Source organism: Ischnura elegans, chromosome 9 (assembly GCF_921293095.1).
Source record: "Ischnura elegans chromosome 9, ioIscEleg1.1, whole genome shotgun sequence".
Lineage (NCBI taxonomy): Eukaryota > Metazoa > Arthropoda > Insecta > Odonata > Coenagrionidae > Ischnura > Ischnura elegans.
The window spans coordinates 114,760,937-114,788,930 of record NC_060254.1 but is presented as its reverse complement, the minus strand read 5'-3'; the positions used below and the strand labels follow the sequence as shown (position 1 = coordinate 114,788,930).

The window sequence follows — 27,994 nt, the reverse complement described above, 5'->3', positions numbered from 1 at the left end:
TTGTTGCTTCGCGCAAAGCGCCTGCCACAAATCCCGCAGCCAAAGGGTTTTGAGTTGTCGCCTTTGCCTCCTTGCAGTGTTGCGTCCAGCACTCCGTCGTCCGTGTCGCCTAGCATTGCCATGCCACCGTCGTCCTGCTGACACGCCCCTAGTCCACCCTCGCCACCCCAATGCATCTCTTCACCCCCACCCCCTTCGCCTGTCAATCAATAAATCAATCAATCATTTACCAGCACATTACATTTGCCTTCACACGGCGTCGGAAGCTTGCAGCTACCCGTAAATAGGTGCCTCATTAAACAATGTAGAAGATAATACAAAACAAATAATAAAATACATACATCCAAATAAATGTATACAACTCAAGTACATTCAATATAATCCATAATTCTTAGAATCACATCAGTACATCACACAATCACAATAATTTTAACACATTCTGTGCGGAAGATTTCTTAACACGTTGCGTACGGATGGCGAAAATTATCGTAATTTTTTTCTCGAACGTTCCGGACGGATGACAAAGATCTCGTCATTTAGGCATGTCAACCTTTACAATTATAAATCATACAATGCGTATTCGCTTGCGATATGCTTCAAAATTGTTTAGGTTGACACGCCTAAATGACGAGAATCTTCGTCATCCGTCCGGAACGTTCGGGAAAAAAAACGAGAATTCTCACCATCCGTATGCATTTCCTACACATCCGTACTTGTGTTAAGCATTCATTAACGACCGTTCTTTCGATTCTCTGACCCTATCACCACTGGGTAGGGTTCTCCTTTCGGCCAGTTGTCATCAACTGCACCCTGAGCGTCGCTAAGGAACCAGTTGTTCTCGGATCCATCACTTTTTTTTGTTTTATGCTTTAACCCTTTTAGTGCAGCACGCCGATATATCGGCTTTTACGTTATTGTTGGTAAATTTGAGGATATTGAAATAAAGAAACATACACATATAAAATAAACATATGAAAATGTTGTGGTTATTGTCCAATTTAATCTCATTAATTAAATAAAAAAACGCTTAGATATATCTAAAAAATTAACTATGCAATGTTTAGTTTTCCTAGTTGCTACATTTTATTAAAATACCCTCCGCATTTTTCGACTCTACCCCAGGAAGAAGGATAGCACTAAAAGGGTTAAAATTTTGAAGGTCCTCGACTTTCGTACAATTCACACTTTCGTACGTTCAAAATTGACACCTTTTACTTGACTTCCGTACGCTAAATTCGGACTTTCGGACGTTGGTCTGTAATTTTGTTTTAAATTCCCACGATGTTTACTGCGCATCCCAACATTCAATTGTTTCAAATGGCAGTATATGCGAGCAATACGAACGTAAACAACGAAGGGAATTGTTGGTAGTTGACTCTAATCTAAGTGATTTATTTGGGAGAGAGACTGCCTGCTATACTGCCTCCTTAATCAAGAGAAGAAGAAAGCCTTCATTGGAGAGATTTTTCAAAAAAGTTGACTAGACATCATCAAATAGCTTTCAATAAAACTAGTAAGATCTTCTTTCTAATTGTATTTTTTCGTTTGAATGCTGTTTAATTCATGTACACCTTAAAATAAATATAAATGTATATCATATAATATAATATAAATACCCACAGGGAAGAATAACGTCTCGGTAGCTTAACACATTCCATGCTGACCGTTTTTTGGAGAAAATACCTTGTGGCTGACTTTTTGGCAAAAATTTGTATTTTTTTTTATTATTTTAACGACATGATCTTAAGATTTGTTAATGCCTGGTATGTTTTCACACTTTTTTTTCTAAAAGTAAACCTTCATTTGTTAAAAATTTGAAATTAAAATTTTCTAAGTATCCTGTCAAACTTGTGATACCTTTCCGCAACACAACCTACATGTTTCTGATATTTCTTTGCTCTTTGACAGTACTGCGGCAAAAACCCCTTCACACTTTATCGCTTTCTGGGAAAAACTAATGAAAATAGTATTGCAGCTAATATTATTTTTTTTAATCAGGAAATTTTACAATTAAATACGATTTTAAATGTTTTATTGCTCTAAAGAAAATATTGCGAGTATTATCAATATTTCCAGCAAAAGTGTTGCTCCCTATGATGGAAAATGCGACTGAACGATATGATATCCTCTGCATAAGATTTTATAATGATATACATTGGTTTATAAATGAAAATGAAAATTTGTATAAACGAAGAATTATTGCAATGAAACATATTGTTTTACAAATTAGAACTTGACCAGCATAATTAGAATAATTTTTCATTTACTAATTACTATGCATAAAATAATATCATTTTTTTAAATAAACATTGAAATAGAAAATATAAAAGGCATGCATTAAAAAAATATTTTTTTCCCGCTGGGTAAATAATTTTCAGCATAACAAATTCTTGTGATACTTCAGGAAAAACTCATGACACAATCGAGGATCAGCTAGGCAGGTGGGGCTATTATATGATGTGTCCTGGCGGACATTCTTCTTGAAGCACTGCCTACATCTCTTCTGTTTTCATCTTTTCTGTCATTCGTGTTTTTCATATAATCTGGGAAATGTCCTTATAAGCCCTTGGTTTTGGTTGAGGTGGGCTAGGATGACTATCTCCTCAAAGGGATCGAAGGTGCAGATATTGTCATAAGAGATTCTAAAATTGGAATTAGAAAGTCGATGAGAGGAATTTTCCAAAAAAATTTCTTTAAATAAAAAATAACGGTTCAGCAACAGTAATTCCAGTAGGTGGATTCCCAATTTTTAGTAACATTTCATGGATTTCCTTTCATTGAGAAACTGAGACATCATTTGATCCCAATGATCAATGCCACAATTGTTATTGCTGTATTCAACCACCGCCTGAGGCTTTCTTGGCGTGCTCCCTCGTCTTTTCATGGATTCAATAATTTTTTTGCATTGAATTCGGCGCTGATCGTCTGCACTTCCCTCTTATCCTTCCACCTTAGGATACAGATTTTATCCTCAGAAAAGGCCTCCACCACCTCACCTTTTCTATGGTAACTAATGATACACTGGACATTTGGAATGCTGCTCCTAAAATATATTCCAATTGTGACCAGTGGTTCCCGAGATACGGCCCCAAGAGTGAGCACGCCCCACCCTAGGCAGACATTTTTGGTGGCACGCAGGCTGCATACGCTCAGCATTTGTTGATCATTCTCACTCATCGTAAAACCAAAAAATTCTTTAGATAAACTTTAATATTCATCAATATAACCTTTAATGCTATATTTAACACTGTTTATTGCCAAAACGGGCTTTTATTAGGACTTAATAATTTATTCTCCATGGGTTTTGAAATATTTAAAACAGAGGAACATTAGTGCCCGATGACTTCCCGATCTTCGCGTCCTTAGCGTCGCGATCTTAGGGTTAAGCATGACCATATGACTGCACAATGGAATTTTTTGTCCAATAGAAAAGGCAACTTACCCTCTCATTCCTAACAATAATATAGCATAGCTCTAGATGAGCAGATGCATTCAGATTGCTAGTGGGGAGAAACAAAATATCCTGAGAAGATATCGCTTCGTTAGCAACTCAGACAAATGAGACTTTTAACATAACTCATAAATTGTAGTAGGGAGATTGCTAGTAGGGAGAAACAAAATATCCTGAGAAGATATCGCTTCGTTAGCAACTCAGACAAATGAGACTTTAAACATAACTCATAAATTGTAACCTGATGTCCTGTTTTAGGAAAAAATGCTGCATCAACTGCTGAGAAGATCATCTGTGAGGATATCCAGATCATAACATAATAACACCGCCAAGATTTTCTATAGCACTGAAATCACACAGTTTTAAAACAAATTTCAGCAAAAAATAAAACCATTTTCACGGACCTCTACCAATAGAATAAGATCCGTAAGTTCAATTGCTGAATTCAACGTGCTGAGTCAGCTAACTCTTTCTTTTCGGATTGTTTTAAGTTACCAATCTCACTATTGCTGATGATAGTAGAAAGAGGACAGATAGTGCAATTTATATTTTTTTAACTCACCTAATTGGTGTCCCTTTTTTGTTGTTAGAAGCTGTAAAAGTGTCATTTATCAACAAAAAATATTAACAGAATGATCATTTTATACGATTTATCAACAAATAAATTCAAAACTGCCCTAAATCTCACTCTATTTTAAAGTTGGTGGTCTTTACCATGTTTACAGAGATTTTTATGGCTTTCATGTGATAAATGTAGGTATGTGATTTTTACATGTGTTTGAAAATGTCACTTTTTTGTCAAAAGTTGTCAAAAGTGCAATTTTTGAACATTTGTAGAAAAAAAAGTTTTCAAGTGAAAATCGTTTTAATAACATTTTTCAAAACTATAGCAGCATGTTTATAGCCTCTAAAATTTTTAACCAGCTTTGTTTATTTGGTTTAGGTTTCACAGGGGCACAAATAAGGTAGTTTTGAATAACTTGACTGGTGCACAGAAGTTTTGTATCTTCCTCATTGACTTCAAACACTCATATTTTGGAAAATACTTGCAATGGGTCTTTAATATTTTGGATTTTTCTTAACTAAGGTTGCAACTAACAACGGAAAAAATGATCAAAATCTAAGGTAGTGGGCGTGGGACCCTGGTTGAGATGACATGGCCCAATGACCCAGATACAAGAACAAGATAAGGTTTAGAGTTTCCACAATGGCATTTTTCTGCAACACTCTAATTTCTATTTCTACTCTAATTTCAATTCTAAACAGACTCCTGCCACATTTTATCCCCAGTACCTACTATGTATATGAAGAGTTGGTCATAAAACAACTACAGCAGACTCCCGATTATCCGGCTGCGGTTTATCCAGGTTGCGGATTATCCGTGCATGATTTTTACTCTCGCTCAAATTTTTTCGCTGTCTTTATAGAAAAATAAAATCGGACGCAAAATAATCATAATTACTGCATTAACACTAGGATAAACCGGGCTTATTTTTCTCCGTTAGAATCCCCTTCGTAAAATGGAAGCGATCGCGTGATCGCGGAAGCGAAGCTGCATTCACGGGAGCAACGTGTTCCTGTTTTCTAAGCCTCGCAGTGCGCGACCGCGATCCGCTTAAAAGATCGCGACCTGGCAAAAAAAGGTCTCATTGAGTCCAGGAAGGACTCTAAAATAACAGAATAACTGCATAAATAATAATATATTGTTTGTTTTAGGTAAATTATGAGCATTGCAAGACAATTAGTGAAAATTTGGGTTATCCGTGTTTTCCGATTATTCGTGCCGTCTCTCTCTCCCCATCATTAGCCCGAATAATCGGGAGTGTACTGTATTTTCAAAATTCAAAGTTCGACGTGTGTCAAAATGTAGCCCGAGGTACCCAATGAGCAGAGAAAAAATTTTGTTCCTGCAGGTTGAAATGCTGTAGGAGGCACCAGGGCCATTTATGTTAAGCTTAGGCAACCCGCAACACATACCCTCTTTTTGCTCTATTTCGGCGATAAATGTCGTGATTTAAATGACTTTTTTCAGCCGATTCTGCACCAGTCATGTCTGCAATTGTCGAGGTAAGCAACATAGATCGAATACTCACGTTTTTATGCAATCATCGGTACTAAAATGCAAATAAACGTAAAAAACTTCGAAAATTTCTTAATTAATGGCATATAATTTAACTTGGTGTACTCATATGTTCATCATCGCTCTAATATGACCCTACCGTTAATATATAGAACAACACTTTTACCCTCTCCCATCCTAAAGTAAGGATCTTCCCATCTCCCTATGGCCCGCCTATGAACTAATGTCAACGCACTGGTCAGGGATGTGAAAAGCCCTGATGCCTTCCTCTGCCCTGATGTCTTCATTTCCTGCACTATCGTTTGGAAGGCTACTCTTCGCACTTCCGCACTTCCATTATTCACCATTGCCATGACGATATTCTCTGGATGAGCGAAGAACGCTTTGCTCTGGATGAATTTCTCAAGAACAGAACTTTATAGGGAATTGTCTCATTCTCGTAAGTTTTTCCCAGGCATGTTTTGCTCCTTCTGTAATCCTCCAATTTTTCTTTATTGTGAACCACATAGGAATATAGAGTTTCATGATAAACTTGGTTATTGTTTTCAAGGCCACAGTTGGTCGTCTTGTTCCTATGTAATAGCGGATTACTCTGTTGACCTTCGTTCCCCATCTCCTGATATTCAATCCCCCACAATCGCGATCAGCCAGAGCTTGCGGGATGTATCACCTGGAATTATCACGAGCCATGTCCAGCGAATATTTTTGGTTTGTGCTGATGAGTGATGAATCTAGTTCAGGATCAGGTAGACCAAGATGAATCGTCTGAAATTTCACCAGAGGTAGCTGCACACAGGTCATCAGTTGGCGACCAAATGACCCAATGTAGATATTTGGTCCTGTCATCGGCCCATTTAATTTCTCCATTATATTTTGAAAAGGGAGTTCATTTGAATGCAGAAGGCCCACACAAATCTATAAGGCACTCCCGAGACACGCTTCGATAAAACATATAGCGCCTCCCTTCCAGCTGGTCGTGGTGTTTGAAGGTGCTCCATCACAACCGATTCACCGTATTGAAGACGTTTCAATTATAGCGGCTTCAACAAAGTTGAGGATAGAGTTTCCGAGGCATTCTGCATCTCTTGTTTCAGTTGATGCATGTCCCAAATAAACCCCGCTGGGTTCTGATGATGTTGATGCCCTCTTTTCAAATGATTCCTCCGTTTTTATCAATTTTTTTCTTTGGCAGCCATCGTCCTATATTTTTCAGTGGTTTTCCAATCAATGGCCCCAATCACTAGTACTCCGGTTGATCTTTGGTCTGAAAGGAATGGTATTTCTTCATTTTTAATTTACCTCTTAGGCTGACGACTGCACTTGGCCAATTTCGGAAGACACTTGCATTCAGCAACATCAAACAGTCTTTTAACATTTTCCTTAAATTCTTTCACGTCTCGACGGACAACAGATGAATTTTTCTTCTTAGTGCTCTTCATAATATTTTTACATTTCTCTAAAATGCCATGAGGATGCCACGGTTCGACATTACATGTCCATATGCGTCGTTCCACACTTGGTCCGCTCTATTGGCGACAACATGGGCAATCTCCTGGACCGATGGATCAAATTCTCTCCTTTAGTGCATCTTTTTCATCTCCAACAACTTGTAAAACATCGCAATTTCTTCATATGTGGGAAGATATCTCCCAGACAACTGTCGAGAAGCGCCGAATAGATGACTCTCCAATGAAGAGCATGCCAAATACATTAAATTTTTTTTATTTGCTTCTCCAATAAAAGTAATCACTTCGGCACGCAATCCTTGCCTCACCAAACCTTGAGAAAGGCCATCCCCATGTACAAGAAAATTCATCAATAGCGTACAGGGAATATACCTATATAGTAAGGGAGAACAGAGGGGAAATGGAGAAAGAGGAGAGGATACCGGCAAATATTACTTTGTTTTAATTTGTATTTACATAGCCTTCAGAAGCTCCTTTCCTTCCAATCTGTTTAATTACCATTTCTCTCCCCTAATTTTGGATCCAAAAAATATTGCATCTCAACTGGTACGTCAGAAGACTTGAAGTATGGGTGGGTATGGCAGAAACTCGAGTTGGAGCCACCTCCACGTGATGAGTTGTGGGTCTCGCTGAGAGCCGGAGTGGCACCTGTTCTCATGGTGGGCGAAGAACTGCAAAATTTGGAACGCGGAGCCATTTTCGTAGACGATGTAGCCTGAGCAGTGCGTTGACATTAGTTCATAGGAGGGCCATAAGGAGATCCTTACTTTAGGATGGAAGAGGGGAAAAGTGTTGTTCTATATAAACGGTTGGGTCATATTAGAGCGATGATGACTATATGAGTACACCAAGTTAAATTAAATGCCATTACCGTATATCTCCGAATATAGTCCCCCCTTTTTTTCCAAAAATGGCCGCGGAAAAGTAAGGGGGGGGACTATAATCGAGTGTAATCCAGTTTAGCATACTAAAGGTGACCATAAAGTTATAAATAACGGCATAATGGCTAATGTTTTCGCAGTCTTTCTATTTTAGTATATTTATGAGGATTATAATCGGAGATATTAGTAAATACTGCCACGTTTTACCGGAAATTAAGACAATTTTTACCACAAATGTTGTACAGATACGATTATTCCGATTCAAATAGCATATCGAATATGCGTTTTCACGGAATCCATCGGGTAGCCGCTAATTTTTCTTGGAAAAGTATTGTTAGAATAATTCAATCGACATTGATCACTTAATGACGCAAAACAGTAAATAATTAAAATGAAAACTAAACACACACTATCATTACATTTATCGAACACTAGAATTGAATCAATAGTATATGTACCCGTCGCTCATTTAATAGTTACACGATTTAAATAATTGCGAAAAATAAACAGATAAAGTGAACCTTTCGTGACGATTTAGCATTTCATTCCGTCCGTAGCTACTATACGTCCATGTGCCCGTGCGGTTCGTGTTTGCAACCACTGCCTTTACCGCCTTCACAGGACAAGAATGCGCAATAGGTGATGCATTTGTTTCTGAAAAGGCGCAATAATCGACGACTTTAAACCAGAAGCGCCGGCATTACTGCATTTGATCGAAATACAGCGACTCAGCATCGAAAGTGTGATCAATTTATTGAGGAATATCTTCAATTCGCCAGGGTAAGTAGGATCGATAAATTACGTCGCATAACGTTTCGCAATTATTTCCGCGATATTTTCTTTATTAAAAATAATTTTACGTTCAACAGTGAGGTGATGGATCAAGTAGAAAGATGAGGATCAATCCTGCGGCAGAGTAGAGGCCATCAAAGACGGAGTTTCAATGCCAATTTAAAAATAGCCGTTGCAGAATACGCCGTAAATCATAGTATTCACAGCGCTTGCAAAGCGCTAATACATCGCGGAAGTCATTTCGGGGGTCTCGATGCGGCAGATTCAAAGAATTAGAGGAAAATATCGTCCAATTTGTGCGCAAATGCAGAGCAGAAGCTCTTTGTGTAACTTACGCAATGATTCGCGACGAGGCATTGAAAATTGACATAATTTTTCTTAGTTTTAATGTTTGTTGGAAAAAGTTTATTTCTTAATTTTATTACTTTGATATTTGTAAGTCCTGTAGTTTAATTATTTTGCTTAGCAGGCATTTGATGGCAATATTTTTATTATATTTATAATTTATTTAACACAATTTTATTTAGAGTTCCTAAATTCTTCAGGTCACTTGGATTTGTGATGACTTGATGGGTGTGTTACACTGGATCTAAGGAAGTTTCAGGGCCAAATGCAATACTGTTTAGGGGCTTTAAGTTAAAGCTTATATATTGACATTGTCTGTAGTCATTTGGAAATCAAAAATATTATTAATTTGTGAATGTTTAAAACAATACAATAGCCTTGGATACTTAAAAATTTTTCTCATTTCTTCATTACATCTGGTTAAGGAACTATAAATTACTGATACATGCAATGGATCACAACATGTTTTAGGTATAGTTATTTTGTTGTGATGGAAAATATGGTAACATATTTGTTCTTAATCTTCACAGAAAATAATAGTTTTTATCGAATCTAGAATCTTAACTTGCTAACCACAGAAAAATTGCCTTCCTTTACATTTAAAATTTTTTCCCAAAACTAAGGTCTCAAAATTGGGGGGGGGGACTATATTCAGAGGGGGACTATATTCGGAGATATACGGTAATTAAGAAATTTTCAGTTTTTTATGCTTATTTGCATTTTAGTACCTATGATTGCATAAAAACGTGAGTATTCGATCTATGGTGCTTACCTAGACAATTTTAGACATGACTGGTGCAGAATCGGCTGAATAAACATTATTTAAATCAAGACATTTATTGCCGAAATAGAGCAAAACTAGGGTATGTGTTGTGGGTTGCCTAAGCTCAACATAAATGGCCCTGGTGCCACCTACAGGATGTCAACCTACAGGAACAAAAATTTTTCTCTTCTCATTTGGTACCTCAGGCTACATTTAGACGTATGCCGAACTTTGAATTTCGAAAAAAGTTGTTTTATGAGTTATATAATGTACAGGGGAAGTCGCTCAAGTGTCACCTCCAGGTCTCAATCAAATTTTGCGAGGTGATAGGAAGTATATACCCACGAGGAATATTTTATGCTTCTGCCACCAACGTTCAATACTTCTTGAGATATTAGCAACGGAAAGAACCAGAAAAGTGCCTACATGTATGCAACCGCAGTAAAACAATACACAGTCAGTGCAATCCTAGCAACGAAGGGTAATGCCTGTTCTACACGCTCGGCTCAGCGGCTGGGATCAGCCGTCCTAGCAGCTGATCTTGCCATGTGCGTGACCACGGCTCAGCCCAGGGGTTCGGATCATCTCGCCTGGGACCCCCGGCTTATGTTATACGCTGCGCAGTTGTCATCACCTCTCTCTCTCTCTCGTATTGCACATTTATTTGGTCGCGTTTGGTTTTCTTCTGAGGGTGGTTCTTCTCACTCAGGGTTCCCACAAAATCTAAATTACAATATTCACGGTTTTTTCCAGGTTTTCACGGTCTAAAAGTCATCAAATTCACGGTTTGTAGATAAGGCATTTTAGGCAGAAATATTGATAACGTAACAATCATCGGCCGCAAATTAACTACTAATTTAACAAACGAGACGGAATTTGAATGCAAACGCAGCAATGACAGTGCTATCTCTTATAGCATCACCTATCGTTTGCAAAATTTAGCTCGGGCTAAAGGAAGTGAGTGGGAAAATAGAGGGACCAGGGTGCCAGGGGTGTTAAGAAGTGTCTGAATTTTCGCAAGTGTTAATGAACACTTTGGTTAACAGTCTTCCGGCTTGGGTACAGGCTTAAGGTCAATGTGTCATCATGATACATGGATACAATAATTGCACTTCGAATATACGTGTGCAGATATATCCGTGTCCATGTCTGCGCGTGACTGATCTTGAAACGATCGAAATATCCGTTTTCCTTTTAATACGTCAATAGTAGTTGTACGATCGTAAAATCAAGACTGACAAGGAACATTAACGGAGTGTAACGCCCACTTTTGCTTCAAACTTTGCACATTTGTAGATTAATGCAAAAAAATGAAATGAGTGAAATTTCCAGTGCCCTCGTGACCTGTGAGTCGAGATATCAGCGATCAAAGATGCCCGATTCGTCAATTCGCCGCCCGTCAGGGGGAAGGCATGCCGGCAATTGGCCCACTCCTCGCCGGGCCTCGACCATCCGCCCGGTGAGCGGCCAGCGATGCGATGCGAGCTATATTTCGTCTACGGCGGAGTCTCACGCCCCGGCGAATCGCTCTTTTGTTTTCTGTTAGTATTTCTGTATTTCCGATTTTACCTGATTCTATGGAGCATCGGATTGATGGGAAAATTGCTCTGCATTTAGTTATAATATATAGTATCACTTTGAAACGCGGAAACTTCGGAATGATACTATAACCCGGAGTAATTCGCGATAAGAATTTATGCTTCATCTTTCTGCCCGTAAATGCGCAAAGGAAACGAGATAGGGGGCATGTTTCTTTCAAACTTTTAAGGGGAAACCCAAAATAAGCAACACATGGAATACGTCAACAGCCTAGGCCTCTCGGAGACGAGACGGGAAAAACCCCATCCGTATGAATGGACGGGGTCCCTTGCCCTTTGGTGGGAGGTCGGCAAATCTATTGTATTTCTAAAAGGCGTACGTAGATTTTTCGCTTCTGGAAACGGCTGCATCCTCGACCATTTCAGGTACTGTCATAAAATCACCCAAACATTTCCCGTCTCCTCGAACAAAATATAAACACCAGTAGAGACCGAAAACAGCGAGGAATTGGAGTTTTGTCAGTTCTACTTCATCTTTTGGTTTGTTCAGAAGCATACGGTTATCTCCAGCACTCTCTCTGCTCTTGTATTGTGGATTGAGCAAAAACGATCTGATTGCTGTTTTTAATAGTGTAATATAGCTTTCAACATCGTTCGGGTAATTATAATGGCTGAGGTGATAAACCCATTGAACGTTTTGAGGTTGATGAGAAGTAAATTTTTGGATACTCTCTCTCTTTCGGAGACCACTGTGGAAGAAATTGATCTGGCGGAAAAGCTCACAGGTAAGTGTTTTATGATAATTAAACGATGAAATTATTATGCTAACAGTCAGTTACTTGCTTCTCTAATTTATTTATAATTATATTGTGTAGTAAAAATATGTTATAATATGTGTTTTGCAGCAATATTGAAATCCTGTGCAGAAGATGGTAAATACGATTGGGAGGTCGAAGATGATCTTGTATTTGACGATGACAATGAGAGGAATGAGGAAACTGTGGAGGGGTTTGAAGAAAGTAGCAGTGATTCGGAGAGGGATGAGGATATTTCTCCAACATCTCCTTCTTCTTCAACATCATACGATGTTTCCCCTATGAAGAAACCGCGATCAGAACCATCAATGCTCCAAAAAAAAAAAGGCAGTTGACTTTTGGAAGTCAGGGAAAAAGGGCAACTTGCGACTAGAGACAGTTCGGCACAACTTCCGCTTCGTAACTAGCCGAACTCAACTTCATCGATATGAGAGGCAGATAATAGAAAGCGGAGCCTTAAATGAAAAGTATAAATCTATCCGGGAAGCTCTTCTCACCTGCTTCAAGACCGCCAAAGAGAATAATCTAGTTGTACATGACCGAGATTTGCGGAGGTGGGCAATTGAGGAAAATAATCAACTGGATACCCCAATCACAAACTTTAAATGCACTCCTCCGTGGCTTTGGAAGTGGAAGAAGCATAACAACATTGTTTCTCGCAAGGTTACGCGAGTTGTTTCCAAGAAGCACTCCTTGGAACAACAGTGTTTCAGAAAAGGCCAGAGAGTTCGTGACGGAGGTTAAGGATTTAATTAGTAATACTGCAAATGGTAGTGTGCAAGTTTTAAATACTGACCAGAGTGGTTTTAAAAAGGAAATGCATTCCGGGCGCACTCTGGAATTTCGAGGGGTAAAAGTGGTGGAATCAGTGGCCCAGAGTTTACATGAAACCACTCATTCTTACACTATTCAACCGACTATTTCAATGGATGGTGAGCTCCTCTCCCCTCTACTTATCTGCTTGCAAGAGAAGGATGGCAAATTCCCCGCACGCGCGGACATTTTTCAAGCCGCCAATGTTCATTGCGTTGCATCAACTTCAGGATTGTTAACCAAAAACATTTTGATGGAAGAGTATTTTGGGCAGGTTCTTTCTCCAGCAATACGTAATGAATGTGTGCTTCTGGTGGATTCCTGGGACCCCTACAAAGATCAGGAGGCTATAGCAGAAGTGATGCCAGAAAGTAAAAACATTGTAGTGAAGATGATGCCTCCAAAGAGTACAGGATTGATACAACCACTGGATGTGTACTTTTTTCGTATGTGGAAAGATTTTTTGCGCAAAGTGTCCGATCGTGTGTTGCTGGATAGCTTGCCTGTGAATCTCTTCCAAAGAAATAATATTTTAAAATTGCAATCTCTAACACATCTCCAGTTTTCTGTTCCTAGATTTAAGGATTTTATAACTTTTGCGTGGTTTAAGGCAGGATATACAAATAATAGACCAAATAGGTACATGACACCAGTGCAATATTGTTTTTCCGAGAGTATTTTTGAAAAGAACTGCGAAAATACGGGTGGAAATGCGTGCGGTTCCTTCGTATTTATAAAATGCGCCCATTGTGAACTTCATTTGTGTTTCACCCATTTTTTTCTGGACTATCATTTCTGCATATAATTTTTGTTGTGTGTTTAATACTTGGACTGTTATTTGCTGTTAGAATCCATTATTAGAAGGAATCTTGGCCAGAAATTACATTCGAGATAATGCATGGACTGGAAGTGAAAACGTGGCACGGATGAGAAGGTAAAAGGGAAAGGAGTCGGACTAGGGGATGGAAATCAGTTAAACGGGTTAAGACTGGCTGCTGCGGACCCTGGCAAGCCTCCCGATGGCCAACCTGCACCCGAAGGAGAGGACAGCAGTCGCGGAGATCCTGGACGGCGCGGCGAGAGACGTCCTCGGGTATTCGGTTAAGTCCGTCTACTCGTGGAATCAGCAGTTGGTGGCCGCAGAGAACACTAATGGATGAGCATTTTCTATTATTTCATAAATTTCTTTAATCAAAACTGTTGTCTTTTCCATTAGCCCTTCTGGCATGACAACATAAAATTTAAAAATCCATTTCTTCTTTCAAGTCCTTCTGGCGCTGCATGATTTTATTTGATTAGGTTTTTTCACGGCATGCGAAATTCACGGTTTATTCACGGTTTTAAGGTTTTCAAGGTTGAGAGGGAACCATGTCACTGAGCTCATAAATTTGTGACCTGAGCTAGAAATAGGGGTGTGGATCAGACCAACGCTGAAACTAGAACATTATAAAACTTTCCTAGTGAACAAGAAATTTGAAATCCATTACCATCATTGCCTTCTCATCGGCCTCCGTGCCATCTCAAGGAATTGGCACCTTCTTGCCGTCACCTTCCCACCCATTCCACCGATGATCTAAAACAGTCGTAATATTCAATTAACGGAGTCATTATCTACCAAATACAGCAGACTCCCGATATTATCCGGCTTCGGTTTATCCATTGGGTTGCGGATTATCCATGCATGATTATCACTCTTGCTCAATTTTTTCCTCGATCTTTATTTAAAAAAATAAACTCGGACGCAAAATCCTAGGAATTACTGCATTGATGCTAGGATACATCAGGCTTATTATTTCCGTTCGAATCCCATTCGTAAAATTGGAGCGATTGCACACTAGCTGCATTCACAGGAGTACCATGTTTTCCAAGCTTCGCAGTGCATGACCGCAATCCGTAATCATGGATACATGTCCCGCAGCAGTTGCAACCTGGGCTACTTATGCAAGACGCGACTACGAGGCGTGGTGACTTTCAGTGTAGTTTCCGACATCGAACAGTGGTTTTGAGGCATTCCTGCAAACTGCATTTCTGTCTCCGTGATCATAAAGCCACGGATGTGTGGTTTTCAGAACCAGGCCTTACATGGAGCATTGATAATACGAGTACAACCATGTTATTGCCGCTAAAAAGATTGCAAACTTATGAAAATAGCTCTCATTGAGTCCGGGAAGCACTCTAAAATAGCAGAATAACTGCATAAGTAATAATGCATTGTTTTTTTTCACGTAAATTATGAACATTGCATTACATTTAAGAGAAAGTTTGGGTAATCCGTGTTTTCTGATTATTCATGCCGTCCCTCCCCATAACAGGGAACAGTTTCCTTCATCAAAGAGAACGAAAGCCATTGATTGCGATTCGTCACCCACCATTAGTGTATTCATAATATACAAATTGTTTAGCTTTAGTAATCCCAGTTTAGACGAATGTTAATGGTCAATTTTAACCACATTTGAAAAAAGCCAGATTGGCACCAATGCGATGCCACTCCACGTGACGTCACAGGGACCTTGTTTCTATACGAGTAGATTAGAGTTTTACATCGTCTGAGGTTACCCTCATACTACTACATACTACGCCGTCGCGTTTTCGCGCACTTGAAAATTTTCACTTTTCATTTAATCGCGAAAAATAGATATCTCATTTAAAAATCTAAAAGCGTGAAATACATACCCCAGGTTACCAATGCATGGATGAGGCACTGAGCTCCGGGAAACATGTCTTAATAATCACCTATTAAAACTGGCTAAGGTCGGAAAGTTTTCTTCATTTGATAAGGTAATAATAGTCCTTATTTAAGCCAAGCGCTACCAGCTAGCATGGTACTCTGCTACCTGCTAGCATCCTGCGTCGTACCAGCACCTCGCCCCAAGGTCACCTCACTTGGGGCTGCGGGAACCAGAACGACGTCACGAGGAGATTACCTGGCATTCATAGAACGCCGTCGCGTTTTCGCGCACTTGAAAATTTTCACTTTTCATTTAATCGCGAAAAATAGATATCGTCATTTAAAAATCCAAAAGCGTGAAATACATACTCCAGGAGTAATAACCTTTTGATTTAGGCAATAAAAAAATACAGTAAAACCTCTCTTAAACGAAACTCAAGGGACCGAAATTTTGCCGTTTCGTTGATCGGGAGTTCGTTCCCCGGAGGTGATGCGCACGTTGCATCATTCTAGGGGCTCGGAAATTGAAGCAGGTCTGCATGCGTTATCTTCATTCTACCTTCACATACTTCAAAACAGTGCTTATTTCTTCAGCTGCAATGCAAATCGCGGGCAATAGACCACATTTAGGAAGCCTCAGTTTGTATTATTCAATCACTTCGCGTGCTTTTTCATCGGTTTTCAAAAATGTATGCAACGTAGCGGTGAGCTCGAGGCCATCCCTTTATTCTCAATATTTGAAATAGAGTACATGTATTCGCAAAGTTTACAGTGAAAAATTAAGAATTCGATAGATTTGACCATTACTAATATAAAGTTAAAGTAACAGCGCCAATTATAGCTTCATCATAAAATTAAGATCAATGTACCATAACGGCGCGAGTGCGACTTTCGTCGACCCATTAAAGCGCAGTGGGTGGCAGCATTTATTTATAGCAGTCGAATCCAGAATACTCCACAGCAATATTTGCGGTCGCGGGCTTTGTAAATAATTCATTGTACTAGCATCATTTCCATCGCATTCCGGATAGACAACTGCCGATAAGAAAACATCTTGAAAGGCCTTATGCAGGAGTTCTCGAAGTAAAATACGTCATGATTTTGAAAAATGAGTTTTCGAGAAATTATATTCTGCAACCCTCAGTTCGCTGGCTTCGTGGATAACGAAATTTGAGTCTATTCTAGTGAACTCATCAAACGACCCTTCAATATTCATGACTTTTGAGAGACCCTGCCAGGATTCACGGCTTTAGTCATCACTCTCCATCGCGTGGTCGCAGTTGACTGCAAACCGGATTGACAACTCCCGATAAGAAAACAGCTTGAAAGGCCTCATGCATGAGTTCTTGAAGTAAAATAAGTCACGATAATGATGCTGTTGACTGCAAACCCGGTTTTTGCAAAATAACTAAATATGGTGACAGGTGCGACACGCTTCCAAGCTTTGCAAAGCCGCTGCATTACCTGCAAAATGGTCCTCTTCAATTTCGCCGATCCCTTACATCCATTCGACAAACCAAAAACTCCACTAAAATCCGACGGTAATGCCACTTTGCCGCAGAAATGACCCCTCGGTCGAGAGGTCGCAACTTAGCTGTTGCAGTTGGGGGGAAGAAAATAACGCGCACATTTTTTATTGTTAGTCCTATGTTTGGGCCCGTGCAGCGATCGAGGAAGAAATCTACTTTCCCCATGAGTGCATCAACTCCCGTCAACCACCGCTGAATTAATCCCGCTGTCATTCATGGATTTTTGCTGCTACCACAGGGGTGAGGCATCACTCTCACCAGTGGCCCAGTCTAAATATGGCAGTTTAGACAGTGTCGTCTTCTTCATGCAACAATTGACGGCCGTCGCAAACCTTTTTCTCAGGAGAAAATCAACACCGCTTCACATCACGTTAGGACATCGCTACAATCGCCGACAGACAGAGACTGACCTTTAGTATAAAGAACTCAATTCAAGTAACGTCTAGATCAATGGGAAATATTGGCTTTCGTCTCTTAAGTGCGAATATTTTTTATCCAAGATTGCGGCAAATGCAAAAGTTTCTCCTATTTTTCAGATGATGTTGAAATAAACAATGTGAATGAAACAAGAGTAACTACTGAGTCATATTGTTGCACCTTCGACATGTCAACATAAATAAACTGTTTTTAGATTTGAAAATGGACTGTATTCAGTAGTTTGATTTCGTCGTTACAAAGTGTTTTTGAAACTTTCGTATGCTGTGGAACAAGCACCTTCCATCGACCGTCTCTCTCTTGTGACCGCTTGTGACTGACTGCGCAGTCGTTTCTTTCATCACTGTCTCTCTCTCCCTTCCCCTTCCGGGGCACTCCTTACAATACACCCTGCCCGGACACCCCAAACGGGGTCCATCCCCTTCTGGGGCACCACTCAGTCACTCACGTCCATTTCCATCCATTTCATTGCCGTAACACATATATTAAGATAATTAAGAGAGGCAAATTTTGGCTTTCATCTTCTAGCGCGCACATTGTATCTTCCGTAATTTAGTTAAATTTTAAAGAAGTTATCCAAGATGGCGGCGAGTGAAAAAAATGCTTCTCGGAATTTACGCGTTGTAATTCTGTAAAGTATCTTAAACAACCGTCAAAAGAATGCGATCGAAGTACATAGCTCTAGATATCATATATTTGAGCGTGTAAATATTGGGACATTGAGTTATTTACGAAAGTCAGCATGCATTAACATTTTTCGCAATTCGCCACGAGTTGGGGTCGGCGGAAACACACGACGGAAGGCTATGGTTACGGTTAATAATGACGATTCTGATTGGCTTATTCAGTGGAAGTCTCTGATTTGCCCTCCAACGCTACGAATATTAAATTATTCATGTGAAAATAAAAATTTAACCGGAAAAATTGGTTATTGGGAGGTGAATTTCACTCGATCGCGCCGAAAATTCATTTCGTTGATCGGGAGTTTTCGTAAAAGAGGAGTTCGTTCATCGGGGTTTTTCACTAATGTGTTTACATAGGCAATTGGCCGGACCAATAGCATTTGTTCGTTGAACGGAGTTCTTCGTTTAGCGGGAGTTCGTTAAGGTGAGGTTTTACATAGGAAACCACCCTAATAGCTCGGATAAATGAGAGTGTACTTGTAACTGCCTCGTTGATGCGGCCCTTCGGAGAGCATTATTAACATTTGAAGGCATTAAAAGAAGACTCACCTCTTCACTGTCCTCTGCTTCTGGCGTCATCATCTCAACCTTCACCTAACTGGCTGGGCTGAAGCTCATCTGCAAAGACAAGCAAAGTTTATAGGGAATGTGAATACCAATTATGTATGTATTAAACATATTATTTCTTTAACCATTAAAACACTAACTAAAAATTTCCACGGTTAGTGTCTGTTCGCGCCATAGGGAGTCCTATGCTGTAATCACCACTCACCTGATTGTTGTTTGCTGGGCGCCGGTGTGGGCGAGAGTTTCATTGTTTTAAGTGTTGTTTTCGGCTTGTTGGCCGTGAACGGCAGTCGTGAATGTGTCGTCAAGTCGGGAGGTTCTCGAGCCGACGCTGCCTGAGGAGGACATCGATGGGAGCCTGACACTCAGGTGAGTGGTGATTTTGGATGGTGTGGGACTCCCGGCGCATAATAATAATAATATATACAGTCCACTTTATTGTCGTTTAATACTCTCTCGTGTCATGTCGTGTACTGTGTCACTAAAATAAGTATGGTCAACTTAAGTAACTTTGGCCCAGGGACATAAAAAGATTCATAGCTCTATATTTTATTATTTATACATAGTTCTATATTACCAATTATTGTACTAACAACCCTGACATTGAATCCTGAAATCTGCCATTTCAGAACATTATGTGAGCCTAGACCTCAACCATTAAATATGAAGAGGCAGAAATACTATTCCCAGCCAAATGTTTTTGGGATCGCCTCACTAAGGAAGCAATTGAAACTAAGCTGGAGTAAACTAACTTTAATAGTGATTCCGGGCACTTCATTAGCAACATCTGGAAACCCCATTCCACAGAAGATATTACAGGTCTAAGAGCCTAGACCTCATCAGTAAGCCTAATACAGGCAACATATTTTTCTGACGTAAACGGGCAAGGTGAGTCCAATGGACTCTTCGGACACGGACACGGTTCGGAGACGTACTTGAATGTCTGACAGGCAGGAGTTTGATGCAAACAATCATTTCTTGATGATCGCATTGATTGACTTTCATAATGCAGTCGGAGCGGTCACTTTTGGGGAGGGAGGCCCCCTGCTCGGAGGGTCAAAGGGTCTATTTTTCAGAGGGTCTATTTTTCGTGATTAAATGAAAAGTGAAAATTTTCAAGTGCGCGAAAACGCGACGGCGTAGTATGAATGCCGGGTAATCTCCGAGTGACGTCGTTCTGGTTCCCGCAGCCCCAAGTGAGGTGACCTTGGGGCGAGGCGCTGGCGAGCATTAAATTGCAATCTCAACAATTCTCTTCACTTTCATTGAAAGGGAAACTCGTGCTGTTACCGATTTAGTTCAATGGTTTTGTTATGATAGGATAAACAACAGTGTAATAATTCAAATGTCACACTGGGTGAACAGAAACTACATGATATAAATAATGAATTGTTAACATAATAAAAGAAGAAATTCCTTAATGTTGTCGTGCCTATAATTTTTCCAAACCCTGTGAAAGAGTTCTGATGCACTGAAAATCATGGGCGTATGCAACAAAGGGCAGGGGGGGGAGCTGCCCCCCCCTAGAAGCATAAATTGCAAAAGTATTTAAGCAAAATCATTACTGAATTGAAACGAAAGCATTCAAAAAAATTTTCTTTAAACCCACGAAAAATGATAAATATTAGTATAAGATATGTAACTAAAATGAAACTATTTTTTCAAGGAAAAAATCTCATAAATTAATGTCGCAACTTGGTTTGCCCCCTTAGACCATGGCTTGCCCCCCCCAACGCAGTTTAGATCCTGGGTATGACCTTGCTGAAATATTATATGTAATCAACTGTAAAGCATCAACAATCTCAATTACAACATCAACATATTACCCCGCAAGCCATCCCAAAAGGCTTATGGCAGAGGGTGAAGTAAATATTTTCAGGCTCTGTAACTGATTAAACTTGTATATGAGAGCGGTGGGGTTGGAGAACGAGGGGGTGTCTTTGCCAAATTCGACCCAGAAATATGCATGTCAAGTGAAATATCAAATCAAGTCATCGCGAGAATTCAATACGGTTGACTAGGTTTTACAGGGTGATACATGGAACAAAAGCAGACTTTTTTAAGGCGTTCCTTCATCAAATTCAGAGAGTATACTGAAAAGACAAAAAGGCACAGATTCCACGATATCACTGCTTCACAGGTGAGCAGACATCCTCAGTGGAGGGAAAGATTTAAGAATCTCTCACGAATTGGACGAGAAAAAATTTAGAATTCCTTCCAACTACAACTCGAAGTCTTTTCCACGAGAGGAGACTCTAAGTTCATGGCTTTACCTGTGCGGTTCGACGGCACTGTGGCTCTTTGCGTGCTGGGTCAGGTCGCTCGCCTTGACGTACCGTCGTCCGCAATCCCCACACGCAAAGGGGAGCTCCCCCGAGTGGTGCGTCCTTGCGTGGCACAATAGCTGACTGCTCTTGCCAAATCCCTTGCCGCAGTGCGAGCACACGCAATGTTTGCCACTATCCCCATCCACCACATCCCCGAGCCCTGTTCTCGGAAGACAATGCAAGTGCATCAAAGAAGAGTGAAGACACAGGCCAAACTCCAATACAAGCATACCAACATAGTATGTATAAATGTAACATACACTAACTTAAAAGTACATCTTTCAAAGTGTACAACCAAATCAGAACATGTATACGCACAAACAAAGCGCCTGTAAGTCAAAGAAATTTTACAACATGATGCCACGTTATTACTGTGATGGATTAGAATTTTAAAACAACCAAAATTACTCACATACTCCTAAGTAATATTATAATTATGTATATAAAAGGACAAGGAATACATTAGTTAGCACATGTTGTATTTAAAATTCAAATTTATTCCATGCAAGCTAAGACACTGTTTGGACCACATGAGTAGATGTTGAAGCCACCTAGAATTCTATTCTTGGTGTTTTTGAATCTTACTTGACTCAAAGAGTGATAGACATTTCGATTGTTGGTTTGCCTGACATTCCACGTTTCCATACAGTCATAAAAAATAAAAATATTAAGCTACTGCCCTTGTAATTAAGAAAAACACAAATTTAGGCCAGAAAATAGGCGTTGAACTGGGAAAACCATAGGCGAAATGAATTTGAAAAAATCTTTTGAAATTCCCAGCTGGAGCAAAAATTCATGAATGGTTCACGATAACATCAATACAGTACAACCAAATCAGAATATAACTAAACACAACCAAAGCGCCTGTGAGTCAAAGAAATTTCACAACATTATCCATTCTGATTGCGGCTACTAAACGCTGGTCTGCCCAAAATCATTGGCCCCTGGTTCTGGATCTGACTAGGCTGCTTGCTGGCAATATCAAAATTGCATCGTCTAGTTAGAAGCAGCTGCTGAACAGAGATTTCGTCTTATAGTGCACTTGGTTGTGCCTCCGAAGTGAACTGGAGGTCGTCTCCACTCACAGCTGATGCCACGTAGTCGCCTCTCGCACAATTCGCCTGGTTTGCAACTGCCAAGGGATGGGTATCCGTGATCATGGAGCGCGGTTGTGCACTGCGAGGCTTGGAAAACAGGAACACAGTGCTCCCATGAGTGCAGCTAGGGTGCAATCGCTTCCGTTTTACGAAAAGGATTCTAACAGAAATAATAAGCCAGGTGTACCCTAATATTAATGAAGTAATGCCAATGATTTTGTGTCTTGATTTATTTTTTTAATAGATATTAGTAACGAGGAAGTCCTAAGAAGAGTGGGAGAGAAGAGAAGCCTCATGAAAACCTTAACGAGAAGACGGAACAACCTTATAGGCCACATCTTGAGACATGATGGCCTGATGAAGACAATCGTCGAGGGACAAGTGGAAGGCAAGAACGGAAAAGGAAGACCTCGAACAAAATATATGGAACAAGTAAAGAGAGATGTGAAAGAGAAGAAATACGTAGGTGTGAAAAGATTAGCTGATAAGAGAATAGAGTGGAGAGCTGCGTCAAACCAATCCTAGGATTGTTGACCAGTGATGATGATGATGATAGAGATTGTGGAAAATATTAAGTGAGAGTGAAACAAATGCACAGATAAACTGCAACACGGATAAAGCGCAGCCGGATATTCGGGAGTGTGCTGGATTCGGCTTTAGTCTCCCGGGTAAAGAACGTCCTGTCGAATATTCTCATCGTTAGTGGCAAAAGGGTTAAACACGTTTTATTCCTATTGAGCGTCGGCTCAACGGATCATTTAACCCTTAACCATTGACGTGAAATGTTTGATACACTACCAGTGACGTGCGGTCTGAGAGACAGCAATGAAACAAAAATTCGTAAAACATTGCAAAGTCATTTTTATTGCTCAGTTTACTGTTTCTTAGACTTCTCAACTATTATTAAACTTATATTTAATATTATGCATTCCCAATACGAACCAACTTTTTCAGTAAAAATTTTTATTTGAAACAGGATCAAAATACTAATATCAAGAACACTTGAGTTATTTTTACTATGGTACTTTTTTAAATTAAGTAATTAATTAGGTATCCACGTTATGCAACTAGAAATGCTTCCTTATAAATTGTTAGTAATTATTATTATTACTCTTGAAAAATCACTAGGAATTGTTTTAACAACTTTTTGAATCATTTCCACCAGCATTACGTTTATTGGATTTCCAATTAAGCGACGAGAGGTCCCACAGACCGCTACTCAAATTCAGATGAAAATGTTCAGAAATAAATAATAAGAACGTTAAATTTTAAGAGTCCTTATTGTACAAAATTATGACGCTCACGAGGATTATAGATACAGTAAAACCCCGTTATTTACACTTTTCTAGGGACCCAAGAAAAAAAGTGTAAATTGCGGGAAAATGCAAATAGTGGGAAATAGAAAATTTTCACTTTTACTCACATACTGGCTTTGGAAATGTTAATTTTGTAACTGTTCACTAAGCATTATTCCATAACATTGTTACCCTCTGAAGCACAGTGTTTGCTGGCAGCAAAAATTAAAAAATAATCCTGTTTCATCTGAATTGAAAATATCTTTTGGGCTGTAACCTTCCAGAAGTCTAATCAATTCAGATTCTTTCCACTGTATGTTAACATCTTTGCTTTCACCACCGTCTTGTATACAAGACTGAACCTATGTTTGAATCTATCCAACCAACCATTATAGATGCCGTGGAATCTTCGATTTCCAATCTTGTGGGGAAATACAATCCTTCTTCTCAAGGACCTTTGGAGCTGTTTACATGATACATAAACATGTACGAGTTAATGTATGTTTGCCTGAATGATTTTTGTGGACCGGAAGATGACATGCACAAATGCATGCAGGGGCGCCCCTGCATCTGCGGAGATCCAGGATTTTTTCTGGGAGGGGCACAGAGGGCCCGACAGGCAAACGATCTTGTCTTGAGATTAAAAACAAGATATTATAATGACTTTACGAAATTCTTTTTATTTTTATGTCAAATTTAATAATATTGAATTAAATGGATTTTTTTCTGGGGGGGGCACAAGCAAGGCTGTATCCAGGACTTTGTTCTGGGAAAGGGTGGTGGCACAGGGATACCTCGTAATACAAAACAAATGTAATGATACCGGGCCATATTAAAAATCTTGCATATTTTTTAAGGGTCTGGGGGAGGGGAGGCACGTGGGGAGGCCCCCTACTCCCCCCCCTAGATCCGCCTATGATAACCGCATTCAGATTTTGTCTAGTTTTTAAGCATCTGGGGAAGGGGGGGCTCGCGCCCCTCCCCTAAATCTGACTATGAATGCATGAACCAAATTTGAACAGGTTCAATTTTCTGTTCATGCATTCGCACAAGTTGGGTGAATACACGGTGCATATTCGTGTTCATTCGCGCGTTCATAAATTTAGACATTAACTTGCACGGGGGTCATTCCATGTCAAGTGGTCTAGGGCTCCCCGCGCGACCATCACCGATTTTGATGAAATTTTGTATGAACAGTCCCACATGTCCCAAACAAATGCTGGTAAAGTTTTAGGCTCGGCGGTGCAATATTTGCGGAGATACAGGAGTTTGATTGACCCCATACCTCGACTTCCTACAGTATGACTGTGAAATTTTCGCAATTTTAAATATCATTATCTCCGCTATTATTTTTTCAAAAGAAACGAAACTCGGCTACTTGGTACAACTTTTGGTGCTCTATTCAACGCAACAATTTAAAAATTTTAGTTAATCATTAGGACTGAACAAATTTCTCACAAAATTTGACGAAAAATGTTTTTTGAGAAAAAAATTAAAATGTTGACACTGTACAGTTCCGACAATATTCAAGCGATGAAGATGAAACTTGGTGCACGATATCTTTACATAACATAGTTTTTAAAGCAAAAATTGGAAGCCTATAGGTCATTGCATAATTTAATAAATTAAGTGTAAAGATGCAGGTTTTTGTAAATTGGTCAAAAATAGGGTACCTTAAATCAACTGTTACAAAAATAGACCCTCTAGAAACGCTTTGAAACTAATCTAATTAGAAAGAGCATGTTTTAAAGTCTCTAAAACAGTGGGTCTGGTTTTTCATCGCGGGCAAATAAGACTAGAAAAATTTAGGCAAAGTTGACGGCGTTGCCATGGCAACGCCGTCAACGCATGCAAAATTTGCATGAACCTAAAGGATACCACTCTTATGAAATCCTGAAAAAGTCTCCATCGATCCCGTGTGTGCAAAAAATTTCATTCAAGGTCAAAGGTCACAAAATGGGTTTTTTTGCATTTTTGGCCAAACGGTTAGTTTTATGATAAAAATTGCTCAGACCAAAATTGTAGACCAGAAAATTATCTACAAAATTGAAAATTCACTTTTTTCTCTAAGATTTACCGTTTCTGAGAAAAAGCCATTCGAATGCAGGCTGGAGCTGTGTTCTCCGTAATATGCATGACTATATTGTTGCGCTCTCCGAACATTATTGGACGCGTAGCATATCTCTGCTATGTGGGTGGTAACTTCAAATTTGGAATAAGAGGAGGAGGCCCCCGTTAGAAAGAAGTGAATGCCAGAAAGGTGCCAATATTCAGGGAGAATCCCCAGAAGGCATCCTACCATATCACCTCATGCTCCACCAGTAGGCAGTCACACACACAGCAGAAATTCGTCTCTGAGACGTCTCGAATATCGCATGTTACGTCTCGTAGACATTCTGAGAGCTTCAGAGACATCTCTGAGACTTCTCTGTTTGTACTGTGGTGTGTTTTAAAATTAAGGCAATAAAATAATTGAATGCAAATTATACAGTTATGGCCTACTTATCTCGATCATTTTTAGCGACAAATTTTGTGATGGATGACCTTTTGAAAATAAGAAATCTGTATTAAATGTCGTGATTTTAACAATCACAACTGCATAATTGCACAAAAAAATATATATGGAAAGCACTGATGGCGTTTAAATGCGTTTTTTTAGATTCCTGAACATTTCACGACTACATCTCTGAAACATTTGCAAAATTCGAGACCATAGTGAGACGTCTTTGAGAGGTTATTTGCTATGTGGGCAGTAGAAAAAAAAACTTTCGTTACACTGAAAAATATTATATTTTAGTCATTTATCCTGTATTTTCCCAATGGATCCAATTTGAATATGAATGCCTAGAAAATGTCTCCTCAAAGATATCTTGTAGATATCAGAAAAGCGGACATTCAGATATCTACAAAATATCTAGGAGATATTACAAGATATTTTCCAGACATTAGCTGAAGACATTCTACACATTTTGTAGACATCTAGAAGATATTTTGTGCTATGTGGGACACATCCCGCGGGTCTATAGTTGCACTTTAAAACTCCCCTACAGCCTTAATTCCTAGCTGAGCCCCTGGTGTTGAGTGAGTAAAATACCTTACAAACTATTGTAAACAGCGACATATCATCGTAATGTGTTTGCAGTTGCCACACCGTTGCCTAGGTAAGCACATCGAGAATCCATCCTTATCCAAGCTTTCGCGATACTTTCTTCCCGTGTTTTATTACACTTCCATAGCACTTTTCTCACATTTTACATTACACTTGGTACTTCCCCACATTTACGAAAACCGACCAGTTTAAATACTAGAACATCCACACCTCACAAATTAGAGTTACAGATAAGCTTTCATAATCAATAGCAAGTCTTACCTGAATTTCGACGAGTTCACCCATGATACTCCACTCGAGAAATCCATTAGTTCCTCGAGGATTGAATACGTCGATGGTCCAATCGCCTGGATTGAGGCATAGTCTGCAGAGACGAGCCAGATCATCTTTAAGCATCTTGCTGCGATCTTCGGGGGTAATTCCGGTTTGCTCGACATAGCTAAATAAAAAAAAACGGAAAAATATCAGCAACTCATAACGGACGCGAGTGAAACAAAATGCACATTTATACAACGGCTAAAAACGATACGAAGCCAATGTCTTGGTAGAGCTGTCAATTGGACAATTGCGTACACCGAAATGAATTGGGTCATGAAACGTTACTATTCTCCTCAAGACAAGAACCATTTTCAGAATAATCCAGTCAACAGTCGAAGAAAATATTATATCACCATAATGTTCTTCATACTCACCGTGGCTGCCAGCTTTCCGTTCTCTAGTTGTATTCAGGGTGAACGATACATCAACAGGTTGCCAGGCAGATCCATGTATGAGCGAATTATATGGCAAAATAATAACATCTAACAACTATCATGATTGCGAACACGACATATATTCGCTTAAATATTATATATTGGTTGTGATTGAGCTTCCACTGATTCGAGAACAACGTTAAATGCTTGCAACAACCAGCAACACATGCGAAATAATATTTTTAAGGCCGTGTTCCAATCCACCGTAAATGCGCGTCTACGTTGGGAACTTCGTGACGTCACGCCCGCACGGAGTTTCAGCTGAGACCACCTCCTATTGTACGCACCTTGGGTAAATGCACTCTTGCGCTCTTTTCGATCGTCACATGTCGGAAGTGACGAAGCTGGGTTCACTGCTGGGACGTAGCCTACGTTATATACATAAATACTCTACACAGGATTCTCCACTCCCTTGGTTCGTGTGATTCCCACCGATCGCATCAAATAGCGGCGCTGATGTAGCGAGCCCCGGTTGTTCCCAAGCAATACACGCCCACAAGAGGCACGCTACGCGGCAAATTTGAATCCACGTTTCGCAACGCAGAGCTGTGAAGGGCAAAATTTGCTGGCGGAGCGGGAGCTCTCGTG

At 39.8% G+C, this 27,994-nt stretch overlaps 1 protein-coding gene and 1 long non-coding RNA gene across 2 annotated transcripts; one reads left to right on the top strand and one right to left on the bottom strand.

The window, feature by feature from the left end:
* Positions 1-118: 118 nt before the first annotated feature.
* On the bottom strand, positions 119-27,614 carry LOC124165476. Its single transcript, XR_006866238.1, has 5 exons — positions 27,347-27,614; positions 26,916-27,093; positions 21,100-21,313; positions 18,809-18,877; positions 119-199 (listed from the first exon to the last, which is right to left on the bottom strand). It is a non-coding gene; the product is annotated as an uncharacterized LOC124165476 (long non-coding RNA).
* LOC124165475 lies at positions 11,964-12,976 on the top strand. The gene is made up of 2 exons (XM_046542907.1): positions 11,964-12,101; positions 12,222-12,976. Exons 1-2 carry the CDS (start codon positions 11,984-11,986, stop codon positions 12,464-12,466), a joined length of 363 nt encoding a protein of 120 aa, XP_046398863.1. The 5' UTR covers positions 11,964-11,983; the 3' UTR covers positions 12,467-12,976.
* Positions 27,615-27,994: the final 380 nt, after the last annotated feature.

What these genes read in the sequence shown, in the direction of transcription:
- LOC124165475 (XM_046542907.1), top strand. Translation starts at nt 11,984, where the DNA reads ATGGCTGAGGTGATAAACCCATTGAACGTTTTGAGGTTGATGAGAAGT. An exon ending in TCTGGCGGAAAAGCTCACAG is followed by an intron (nt 12,102 to 12,221) that starts GTAAGTGTTTTA and finishes TGTGTTTTGCAG; the next exon opens with CAATATTGAAATCCTGTGCA.